A 12,863-nucleotide genomic window follows, 5' to 3' on the forward strand; every position below is an offset into this window, starting at 1 on the left:
TGCTGTAGCCCCATGGCTCCCTCTCTTCCACCTTTTTTGGAACATTTTTCATTGCAGAAAGCCTGACTTCTGTCCATTAACTTTCCCAAGCCATGACTTGCAGTTCTGGCAAGGACTTTTGCTTTGCACAGAGGATCCAGAATCTCTCGGCATATTTATATTTGGCCACAAGGGAAGTCAAGACCTCCTCCATTGCTTGAAGTCCATGGCTTGTTGTGAGATGGGAAGGGATATCAATGAAGTCAGCCTGCCTGAGATTTTCCCCACATGGGAGATGTTTTTCATAGACCAGATCTCTCTCTCTCCAAATGGACTCTCGGCCTTTCCTGGTCTCCCAAATCAAAGCACAACCGTTTCCGCGGACGGTTCAACCTTTGAGGTCCAAGTGATGGTCACTTCTTTTGTTACCCTTGTCCACTCTTCAACCCGTTCCTCCTCTCAACTGTCAACTGTTGGTCTTCCGACCGTCTGTTCTAGATCCATGATGGCGAACCTATGGCAGGCATGATGCCAGAGGTGGCACGCAGAGCCCTCTCTGTGGTCAAGTGCGCCGTTGGCAGCTGCTCTTCTGGGTTTCATTGTGCGCATGTGCGCTGGCCAGCTGGTTTTTGTGGGCGTCAAAATGCCAGAAAACGGCCTGAAAATGGCATGAAAACGATCCAAAAAACATGCTTGCACACTTCAACCAGCTGGTCTTGGGGTTTCCAGCACGCGTGCATTCTGGTTTGGGCATGAAAAGGCCCCCCATCACTGTTCTAGATCATTTATGATCAGTCGACAAAAGGTTTTATAACGTGGTTCCATATTTTTCCAAGATCCTCCCAACGATGTTGTGCTATGAAAGGAACGAGACTGGTATAACCATCGCCTCCTCTCTGCTCTTGCCGAGAGTCATTTTGTAAATTCAGACTCTAAATAGCAGCTAGAAGAGGACCCGAGAGAGCTACGCTCTTTCCCATTGAGCAGAGGGCGTGTGGGAAGAGAACATATGAAGATACAGGAAAAGGTATCTATCACCCAAGTTCCATGACTGGAAAGCAAGATATTGGTAAAAAAAAAGATTCAGAGATTTAAAAGAAAAACAAAAGCAAGAGAGGTCCAGATTAGCAAGCAGAAGTCCACTTTAACCGATTGTTCTCTGCCATGTGAATTATCACGGTTAACACCGAGAACTGAATCTGGGACTCAGATCAGATTTGGCGAGAGAAAGCAAGAGGCTTTCTCGGTTTTGTCGGTGGCTCAGGTCTCTTGCACGAGCAGGGGGTTGGACTAGATGATCTCCAAGGTCCCTTCTGGCTCTGTTACTGTTAAACCCAGATCCTGAAGGCATTCTCAGCTGTGGGATTTGAAAGCAACCAAGTGGGGAAAAGGTTGTGGAATTTGCCTTTCCAAAACCTTTAGGTTAAAAACGCAGCCAGGATCCTAAGCTTTCAGGTTGCCCAACGTAACAGTCGGGATGGGTCAATAGAAAGTGAATTTATAACCAACACGCGTGATCACACGGTTCTTTCAACACCAGTAGGAGCTTGGGTCAAGCGAAGGCTGGTTTTCTGGAGCTGGATTCAGTCGGGAGGTCAGCAATTTTGCTGACTGACGGACAAAACAAATCTGCAGGACTGCAGCGGCGGGTTAAAAATTAAAAGCGAGGGACGTAACGTTTTACCCCAAAGCCAAGAATGTCTGTGAAAAATTAACTGCTGGCAGATGGGGGGGGGGGGGGCAGGGAGAGCATCAAGGCAGTGCCAAGAAAAATGCCACAGAGGAGGAATTTAGGACAGTGGACTTACACCTGGGATGGAGACTTGGGATGGGCCTTCCAAAGAAATACTTGAAATTCTTGGAGAGGGTGTCAGGTTGGAGAAGAGAAAAAAAAATTAGTACTTTTCTTCTGCGAGGAGAGAATGAATAAAAATGGGATCTTTACAGGCTTGGCAACTTTTAAGATCTGTGGAATTCAATTCCCAGCATTCATTATGGTGGCTGAGGAATTCTGGGAGTTGAAGTCCACAGGTCAACAAGTGGCCAAGGGTAGACAGCCCTGGTTTAAACAAAGGGCTTAAGAGCACTGAAAATCATTACGGATAGTTCTGGACTTACAGCCATTTGCTCAGTGACCATCGGAAGCTGCAACGGCATTGAAAAAATGCAACCTGCAACCAGTCCTCGTATTTATGACCGTGGCAGCATTGCCATGGTCACATGATCAAAATTCAGCTCTTGTCAATGGCCATGAATGTAATATAGTTGCAGGTCCTGGAGTCAACTGACGGGAACATAGAATGCCTTTTTAATTCTGCTCTCCTGTCCTCCATCATGACCAGAGTAAGTCTGAGATTCAGTTCCCAACATCTGGAAAAAATACAGATGGTTCTTAACCTACCACTATGCATTGAGCAGCCATTCAAACAACTGTCCTTGGAGTTCTGGCAGTTCCAACAATCCCGCAGTCATGGGATCGTGGGCCTTGCTAACCAGCTCACACTTACCACTGGTTGCAATGCCCCGCGTTCAAGTAATCACCGTTTGCCACTCTCCTTGCTGGCTTCCCTAGAAGGACACTGGGGAAGTCGGCAGGAAATGTCACAAGTCCCCACTCCAATAGCAAATGTTGAGTATACTTATTATACTTCGCAACTAAGGAGGAACAAGTTCAGAAGATAAACTCTCAACCCTCTTTGGAATAGAATTCTCCAGACGATTGGGTTTTTTTCCTTTTCCTTCAGCCAGTAGAGGTCACTGCCATATTGTAGCTTCAGCGAGCGAGAAGTCCCTACGACACAGGTGTCTCTGCAACCTACACAACCTGCAAGCCATTCAGATAGGCAGTTGCATGGATCTCTCATCAATGGCTCTGTAGACTTATGGTTTGCTAAGTTTAGATACGCCAGAAAGCTTCACCTCCATTGCAGAGGGACTTTATTACTGCGGAAGTACAGGAAAACCTAGTTGATACTCTTCTCAATCTTGCTACTAAACCCATTTAAGAAAGGTTTGGGATGAGGAAGGGGCTCCACGGGGATTCCAGGAAGGGCTGAATCTTCCTTCTTCCTTCCTTCCTTCCATCCCTTTATCCTTCTTCCTTCCTTCTTTTCTTCCTTCCTTTCCTGCATCACTATTCTTTTTTTTTTTGAATGAAACACTGTACTGTATGCTTGCTTAAGAGATCCATTTTTCTTTAAATGCTACCAAAGTTTGAAACGTAAACCTTATTTCAGGCTGCACTATGGTCAAGACCAATTTGGCCTCCGAGGCCTGAGATTATTTCATAACCTTTTTTTTTTAAAAAAAGAAAAACGTGTTAATTGACGTACATACGTTATTCCAAAAAATAATTAGGCTTCGCGTTAATTTTTGTCAGGAAATTCTGACCCAGAAAGGAAGCCAAGAAGGGGGGAGGAGTAGAGAGGCTTTTATTTTCTGGTCAATCATCGGCCTGACAAAATTTCCCCCATTGTGTTGGAACAAAGCGCCTGTTTGAAAGTGATAAGACCTCCCGATAAAACTTCTACAGATTTTTCCTCCTATTGTATTTCTCATCCCATTCATAGATACGCAAATCAACAAGGAAGCTGTTCTTTTTTAAGCTCTTTTCCTGGGAAAGTCACAGGGCACCATTGTGTCTGCATGAAGCTTGCAAATCCCAAACTTGGGCTCACGATTGGGGGAGGGGGGATGGGGGGACTGATGTTTTTCTCAGAGTCTGTTTTCTTCTACCTGAGCCATCAGCACCAGATTTAAAAGTCTTGAGCATCGTAATCCATTAAAAAAAAAAAAAACCTCTTGTTTCTCCCTCCGAAGCAACATTTCTACACTCAGTGAAGACAAAAGGCTTCAGACTTTGGAGGAATTCCCACAGCTGTTCAAAGGAGATGCCTGCCCCACGGCCCTCCAATAAAGACTGGGGGAGAAATCCAGCTGTTTTGCTCCATCCTGGCATTACACAAGCCATCCTCCCAAGCCAAATTCCCAATTTAATCCCCCCCCCCCGTGCTTTGCCAGCAGCCATGACTTACTTAGCGTTCTCCATTTCTCATTATCGATTAAATTTATGCGCCTTTTTAAAAGAGCAGCATGGCTGCTGGACCAAATGCAAACAGTCCTTGTCTTACAACATGTTATTTAGTGGCCGTTCAAAGTTACAACTGAAAAAAAGTGACTTACGGCCATTTCTCACGCTAACGGCCGTCGCAGCATCCCCAATGGCCGCCGTGATCAAAATTAAAACGCTTTGGCAACTGACTCGTATTCATGACGGTCGCAGTGTCCTGTGGGGTCATTTGATTCCCCTTTTGCGACCTTCTGATGAGCAAAAAAACCAACAGGGGAAGCCAGATTCACTTAACGACTGTGTTACTAACTTAATGACTGCAGTGATTCACTTAACAACGGTGGCAAGAAATTTAGTAAAACGGGGCAAAAACTCGCTTAACAACTGACTTGCTTAGCAACAGACATTTTAGGCTCACCTGTAATAAGGAAAAAAGACCCTTAAAAAATTAAAGAAGGCAGCAACGCTAGGAAAACCAGGATGAGCCGAAATGGGCAACGGTAAACTACAATTGGGGGGGTTGTTTTGCTCTTCCAAATGTGTGTAAAATGTTTTGCTTTGCCCAATCCTGCCTTGGCTCCTGTTCATGTCCCAAATTCCATTCAAATTGTGTTAACATAACACATCTTGGGTTGCTTACATATTTGGCTGCGCAGATGAAGTTGCTCCAATGATTCCTTTGGAAGCACTAATGACTTCCATATTCCCCCCTCCCCCCCCCGATTCTGAAGGCTGCCTTGTCACAACCTTAGACCAATCCTCTCATTTGAATAAGAGCCAAAGGGGTCAAGAAGCCGCGAATCGCAGCTGGACAGGAGTATAATTCACAACCGCGACCTTTGAATAATTGAAAATCTCAGGGTCCACCCCCCCCACCCCCCATCCCCCATACGGTCTGCATACGTCTAGCCCAGTGATGGAGAACCTTTTAGACGCCCAAAAGTGCACCTGCTCAGCAGAGACCCAAAGACCATCCCAACACCGGCAGCGTGGCAAGAGGTCAGACCTTTTTCTTCCGTGAGCTTCTGTTCTGTCGTTTGCAGGGAAACAGAAGCTCACGAAAGAAACGCCACGGAGGTCTGAGCTGGGGCGACGGGGCGTGTGCCAGCCGAGAGGTCTCTCCATGCCACCTCTGGCACGTGTGGCATAGGTTCGCCATAACGGGTCTAGCCTCTCGAAACAGAAAAAAAGTCCAACAGGCCAAAATAATAATAATAATCCACAAAAACAAGCTTTACCCAGTTGGGAAATCACCCTCTGAGGATAAATAGGATAGAGAAGGATGCATGGAGAATGTCAGAAAAAAGTTTCCTCTTCTAACCAAGCAGCCTCTATGGGGGTGAGATGTGGACAGCTATAAACATACATGCGGCAACTGTTTTCATGGGTGTTCCATGTATGATACATATTAAAAAGTGGTAGGGTTTCAGTTAGGTGATGATCCTGCTGCAGGAACTGGGTATGTCTAGTTTAATTGAAAAGAAGGACTAGGGCAGACATGATAGCAGTCTTCCAATATCTCAGGGGTTGCCCCAAAGAAGAGGGAGTCAAACTCTTCTCCAAAGCACCTCAAGGCAGGACAAGAAGCAATGGATGGAAACTAATCAAGGAGAGAAGCAACTTAGAACTGAGGAGAAATTTCCTGACAGTTACAACAATTAATCAGTGGAACAGCTTTGCTTCCAGAAGTTATAGGTGTTCCATCCTGAACTTTTTGACCTTGTCCATGAACAAGGACCTTGCTGCTAACCACAACATACTAAGGAACACGAAAATGTTGTGAGCTCTCAGATCAGAAGAAATATTGAAGGTAAGCAGTCGGGGTCTAGACAAAGGTTACAGCTTCTAGGACTTTTTAGGTTAAAACAAAGCAACCATTTAATTGGGAGCCAACAAAATAGATAAGCAGGGAAAGATTCGGGGTGGGTACTCCTGCTGGGTCCCTGCCCATCTCGTCTTTTGAGATGGGACGGAACGGAAGTTCTGGAATTTTCAGGTTGAGGAACATCAATCTGGTCTCAGGTCCATTTGAGAAGATGGGGAAAAGCCTCCAGTAGAAGACTGACAGCTGTAACGGTTACCGAAGAAAAGAGGGAAAGGCAGCCAATTCTGAAAAGCTGAATCCAAGTATTGTTTTCAATACCGATCCATTTATTTATATATATATATATTTTAAAAAGTTATTTCTTCCACTTCCTTGGCAACCCTGGAAGAGATTTCCATCAGGTTTATGGCTGAGAGTCTAAAGAACGGCTAAAAATTTATATCCAGTTCTTGTAACTTTATGCCGATAGAAGGATCTAAAGAAATCGAAAGTCAAGAGAGCAACTGCAAAACTTTGCGGAGACGGTCACGTTGGCCTTCCAGGAGATCGTCTTCCATTTCAGATTGATCGTATTCCTTCATCAGAGCTTCTGCTTTCTGCACCGTGGTGTCTCGGGCTTGGCCTTGAAGTCCTTCCAGATACCGCAGCAAAATGGAGAAGTATTGATCGGGGACCTGAAAGAGGGAGAAGGGAGGGAGAGCGAAGTGTTTTTAGCCAGCTGCAATAAGTGGAGAGGTGGGGTTGGGAGAAGACCCAGGCAGCCTGGAGAGATGGGCATTGAAGCTAGTGTTCTCTTTCTTATCCTTTGGGGGATGGGTCTGTGCCGTGTGGAAGAAGAAAATCCAGCTTTTGGCTTGCATCTGTATTTAATTTATTTAGCAAGGCATTCCAACTCGGGAGGATATAAAGCAGCGTCTCTCAACCTCAGATGCTTTAAAATGTGTGGACGTCAACTCCCAGAATTCCCCAGCCAGCATGGGGAATTCTGGGAGTTGAAGTCCACACATGACAGCAGTGTTCTGTTATCTCAGGGGCTGCCCCAAAGAAGGAGGAGTCAATCTATTCTCCAAAGCACCTCAAGGCAGGACAAGAAGCAATGGGTGGAAACTAATCAAGGAGAGAAGCAATTTAGAAATAAGGAGAAATTTCCTGACAGAGAACAATTCATCAGTGGAACAGCCTGCCTCCAGAAGTTGTGAATGCTCCAACACTGGAGGTTTTTAAGAAGAGATTGGACAACCATTTGTCCGAAGTGATGTAGGGCTTCCTGCCTAGGTAGGGGGTTGGACTAGAAGACCTCCAAGGTCCCCTTCCAACTCTGTTCTTCTATTCTATTCATTTTAGAGAGGCTGAGGTTAAGAAACACTGATGTAGAGATCAAAACAATGAAAACCACACAGCCTGGACAATGTAAAAAAATGAAATCTGGAAAAATAACTCACTTTCTGATGAGCCCGTAAGCCTCATAAGGGGTGCCCTCTGGTGTACCAAAAGGGACGGGGACAGAGCCAGTTCCTAAGGGCTCGTTTAAAGAGCATCAATGCCCACCAAATCCTGGGGACAGATAATTCCAGAGGAAGCAAGTAGAGATCTGTTTTGGGGCTCTAGTCCAGTTGAGGTTGACTCTACCAGATGGTGTAGGATGGGCAGAAATGACACTCCTCACTGGGGGATCCACCTCTTAGGAGGGTATCTGTCTCCCACCCCTGACCAGCTTAGGCACCCAGAGCAAGGAAGGCAGGGGAGGTCAGCTTGGGGCGTTTCCCTTGGCAAAGACTGAGATGGGCAAATGGTAGAGTTAACCAGGAATCGTAGCAGGGCTGCGTGGCTGAGCCTCACCTTTGGGGATGGGCTGGAGGGGCCCCTACCTTGTCTTTGTCATACATGTGCAGAAGAAGCCACGTCTGCCTCCTCTTCTGAAATTTCCAGCCTTGGGGACTCTCAGACCAGCTGCAACAAAGCCAGAAAGAGAAAGCAGAAGGAAGGAAGTCAATAACTTTAAGAGGGGGAAGCCATCACCAACACCCTCTATCTCCCTTTTCAAAGGTACACAAGATTTTGTTCAGATCCTGATCGGCCTGGGAAAAAAAAATATTGAGCAGAATGTGCAAAAAGAAAGATAGGATGGCTGAGGTATTCTGGGAGTTGAAGTCCAGACATCTTAAAATGTTTTACAGTTGGAAAACAGAGTCTTTGTGATGGGACCTTTATTTCAAAAACTGCTTTAAACCTTCCTAATCTGCCTACTTTGAATATGTCCATTTACTGGGGTGGATGCCCTTGGGTCTCCAAAGCTGTCTAGAAGGAAATTAAGATTAAAGGATAAAGGTAAAGGTTCCCCTCAAACTGTATGCTAGCTGTTCCCGACTCTAGGGGGCGGTGCTCATCTCCGATTCAAAGCTGAAGAGTCAGCGCTATCCGAAGGCGTCTCTGTGGTCATTTGGCCGGCATGACTCAACGCTGAAAGCGCACAGAACACTGTTCCCTTCCCACCAAAGGTGGTTCCTACTATCATACCACATAACCGTTATCTTCATGGAGTTTTTTGACCATACCTTGTGGGCATCCTTACACTAATAGACTAGACTAGAATAGCAGAGTTGGAAAGGGACCTTGGAGGTCTTCTAGTCCAACCCCCTGCCTAGGCAGGAAACCCTACACCACTTCAGACAAATGGATATCCAACATCTGCTTAAAATCTTCCAGTGTTGGGAGCATAGGAGGAGGAGGAAGGAGGAGGACGCAGCTGAAATCAGACCCACCGCCTGCCTTTCCAAGGGGAAAGTCCAGCCATAGAGTCAAATCAACAAAATTTCTTGTGTAAACCATGACACAACGCAGCTGTGCCCCTGTTTGTGTCCAGATGTCCGTGCTATTTTGCACTTCATTCTGGCCCGGCCTGAGGTCCTGGAGGATGAAGCCAGAGGAAACACAACTTATCTCATTTCCCTCCCTCGACGGAACTTTTGGCGGGGTGGCATGGAAGGGAAAGGGGGCCTCCACTTTTGGCAGGGAAACCACCCTTCAGACAGGCAGATCAATGACAATCAGGGTGGCCAAAGTATATTTTCATCCGGCAGGCAATACGTTACCAACTTCAGGGGGAGGGAAAGCAGCATATTTCTCATTTTCTTCTTTTTCCCTCCCCACAAGAATGTCTTTCAATGCAACATTGCAACATAGACCCGTGATGGAGAACCTAGGGCACACATGCCAGGCTTCACGTGCAACGGTCTTTGTGCACGCAGGAGCACCGGGAAGCTGAGCTTCTGGTTTTCCCATGTGCTAGTCTTTGTGAGTGCATGCACGCCAGAAAACCGGAAGGCCAGGTGACCAGTGCGCATGCGCATGCCGGAAATTGTAAACTCAGCTCCCCAGCACGCGCATGCACTGGGAACTCCTTCTCCGGTCTCTGGTGCTCTCCCCCCCATGAGCGCACATGCGCTCCCGTTTCAGCACTGGGTGCCAAAAAAGTTTGCCAACATTGATATAAGCAATCCTCGGAATTACAACCGTTGGTTTAGTAACTGTTCGAAGTTACAACTGCGCTGAAAAAAGTGACCGAGGACCCTTTTTCACACTTACGACCATTGCAGCATCCCCATATTTATGACGGTCGCAATGCCCTGGGGTCACGTGATCCCCCCTTTTGTGAACTTCTGATAAACAGTCAATGGGGGGACACAGATTCACTTAGCAACTGCGGGGACTCACTTAACAACTATGGCAAGGGAAGCTGTGAAATGGGCCCAAATTCACTTAACAAATCTCTCGTTTAGCAACAGAAACGTTGGCTCAATGGTAGTCATAAGTCGAGGACCGTCTGTAGACTGATAATAACATCTTTTGTTGTGGTGGTGGTTTTATAACAGAATTCCCAGGTTACCACGGTGCATCCCACCCGATATTTCTCCCTGAGGTTTTCTGAAAAGCCTCACAATATATATTTTTTTCCTTGCAAAAGAGGTTCTCGGGACGTCTGCGGAATCATCCCAGCGTTATCTTAAACATTTCAAAAATGTTTTGATTTATTTGGACTCACGATGTTTACAACAAACATCCAGCAAAGCAAACATTTCCTTTTTTAAATACTTTTTTTAATCCTGGCCCAAGTCTCTTTTTAACCGTAAACATTCCCGAGCAAAACCTAACAGAGGCCGAAGCTGGACTAACGCTGGAGCAAACAGTCCTAACGCGGCCGTTTCCTTTGGCTCAAATAAAGGACCATGACGGGGAGGTCAAAATTCGGAGCGAACCGTTCAGGTTTCTCCCTCTGATTCCTTCTTGGAAACCCCTATTTAACTTGAAAATTTAAATTCCAGGAAAGGAGAAAACGGCAGTCGAATACAATGCTTTTAAGTGAATTGTCTTCCCTGGGGGGACGCAGCGACTGCTTAATCTGCTTAAATCGCATTTGTAGGCTGTCTTCTGACAATACGGGTAAAATGTACAGCCCAAAAATTCTGTTGTTAAGTGAGGCATGGATTACGTGAATTTTTGCCCCATTTTAAGAGCCCCAAATTTGGGTTGCTAAGCAGAACAGTTGTTAAGTGAGTTTTACGACCCATTTTATGGCCTTTCTTGCCACAGTCGCTATGTGAATGGTTAAGTTGTTCAGTAAGTAACACGGTTGTTAAGTGAATCTGGCTTCCCCCTGGATTCAGAAGGACACAAAAGGGGATCACAGTCAGAAGTGTGGAAAACAGTCATAAGTCACGTTTTTCAGTGCCGTTGTAACTTTCAGCGGGCACTAAATGAACTGCTGTAAGTCGAGAACCACTGTACTGCATTGCCTTGGGGTGAGCTTTCTCATACCTTTCCATGAACATGAAAAACTTCACAATTCCCCCCGTAGGTTTTGCAAATAATTGACCGCACTGCTTCTGGGTTGGATTGTGTGATATTGTGATAGCGGTTTGACAAGCCGGTTTTACTGGTAATTCCATTTCCTATGGCGGAAGAGAGGCTCTCCCGAATCCAGGACGTATTTATTTATTTTGGAATACTCAGATAGAAGAGATTGAAACTTTTTTATTTCAAGCTCCCCAGTGACTATTTTGAATTAAAGAAATGTCAGCAGAGCTGGAAAACATGAAGTCCTCAGCAGCGGAGGGAAAAAAACCAACAACGATCCACACGGGGGATTCGAAAACTTTGATAGACACGAATTGTTGGCTCTGCCTGCTGAGAAGGCGCTCGGCTTTACATAATGAAATCCAGATCCTCCACAATGTGGCTGCTTTGGGCTTGTCATGTAAACCCTGGCCAGGTTTGAAAAATATGACTCCGTATATAAATGCAGTCGAACAACATCGAAATAAATTTCCATGACTCAAGCGTGTAAATAAACAACAATAATTCAAAACAGCAAGACGCTGGGCGAAAAAATTAAAATTAAAATAGAAATACTTTAAAACTGAGACATTTTAACCCACATTCCCACACTGCCCTGGTCAGCGTCCTCTGAAGCCACCGCAAGAGCAAATTCAGGGCAGGTAGTCCTCGACTTACGACCACAACTGAGCCCGGAATTTATGTTGCTAAGTGAGAAATGTGTTCTGTGAATTTTGCCCTGTTTTACGACCTTTCTCCTCACGTTGGTTAAGTGAATCACTGCAGTTGTTAAACTAGTCACTCAGTCGTTAAGTGGATCTGCCTTCCCCACTGCCTTTGCTTGTCAGACAAAAGGAGACCATGCAACCGTCATAAATATGAGTCCATTGCCAAGCACCCGGATGTAAATCATGTCAGCATGGGGATGCTGCAACGGGCCGTAAGTGTGAAAAATGGTCATAAGTCACTTTTTCCAGTGCACTAGTGACATTCACTAAAACAGGCAAAGCTTCAACTCTGGGTTGATGGCCTCCCTCTGGGACCCAGTAGATCTCCCTGGATTATAATGATCTGCTCCACTGTCTTGGGGCAGCTTCTTCGTCCACATCGTTCATCAACTAATTGAAAGGATCGACCAATTAAAGAGGAGGATTGCAGGATAGGAGATGGTGCTCCTTGGGGTTAACGTGCGTTTACCCAATAGGAGCCGATGAGATGGTGCTCTGAAGTGGACCTTAAAAGAGGACAGTAACGTTGGGGAAGCCCCAGCTTGGTATCAGGCCTAGAAGAAGACCTTCCCACATGAGAACGGGGCCTTCCAGGTCTTCAAAGAGTTGGTTTTGAGTGCAGGGTATGGCTCTCCAAGCTTTGAAGATGATATGGTAAACGTTCACCGGACCACTAAATCAATCAATCAATCAGAATAGAGCTGGAAGGGGCCGTGGAGTTCTTCTGGTCCTACTCAAGCAGGAGACCATATACAATTTGAGACAGTCGCTTCTTAAAAGCCTCCAATGACGGAGCCCCCACAACCTCTGGAGGGAAGCTACTCCACTGATTAATTGTCCTGACTGTTAGGAAGCTTCTCCCTAGTTCCAGGTTGCTTCTTGATGAGTTTCCATCCGTTGTTTCTTGTCTTCTGGTGCTTTGGAAAATAATTTGACCCTTCTTCTTTGTGGCAGCCCCTCAAATACTGGAAGATTGCTATCATGTCTCCCCTAGTCCTTTTCTCTAGACTAGACATGCCCAGTTCCAGCAACCGTTCTTCATATGTTTTAGCCTCCAGTCCCCTAATCATCTTGGTTGCTCTTCTCTGCACTTTTTCCAAAGTCTCAACATCTTTTTAAAATTGTGGCGACCAAAACTGGATGCAGCATCCCGGTTTTCCTTGAAGGCATCTCTTACACTTCGATAGCACCTTGTTTAATGAACACCAGCGGATGCTGCCATATAATGAGCAGTTCTTTGAAGTCGTCTTTAACTTCATTTTGGAAGGGTTCCTGAATCCTCCCTTACAACAAATTCCTCCTTAATTACAATAAATAGCTGCCTTTAAAAAAACAACAACATTGGGTTGAAACATATCTTCCCCTCTTCCACGGTTTTCTTTTCCATCTTTTCTTTTGTTTTCGGTCTCTTAATGCAGAACTCATAACT

At 45.6% G+C, this 12,863-nt stretch overlaps 1 protein-coding gene across 3 annotated transcripts in view; it reads right to left on the reverse strand.

Annotated features, from left to right (window-relative positions):
• Nucleotides 1-5,918: 5,918 nt before the first annotated feature.
• CHLSN (cholesin) overlaps nt 5,919-12,863 on the reverse strand; it is an 84,804-nt gene continuing 77,859 nt past the window's right edge. For 2 of the 3 annotated variants that reach the window (XM_081965655.1, XM_081965657.1), the window contains exons 4-5: nt 7,742-7,823; nt 6,179-6,547 (exon numbers count right to left, since the gene is read on the reverse strand). In XM_081965655.1, coding sequence (XP_081821781.1) covers nt 6,365-6,547; nt 7,742-7,823 — 265 coding nt within the window. In that variant the 3' untranslated portion in view covers nt 6,179-6,364. Of the gene's footprint in view, nt 6,065-6,178; nt 6,548-7,741; nt 7,824-12,863 lie in introns of those variants that run through there. The other variant, XM_081965656.1, reaches the window with a different exon arrangement.

Source organism: Natrix helvetica (assembly GCF_964273705.1).
Source record: "Natrix helvetica genome assembly, chromosome: 13".
NCBI classification, from domain to species: Eukaryota; Metazoa; Chordata; class Lepidosauria; order Squamata; family Natricidae; genus Natrix; species Natrix helvetica.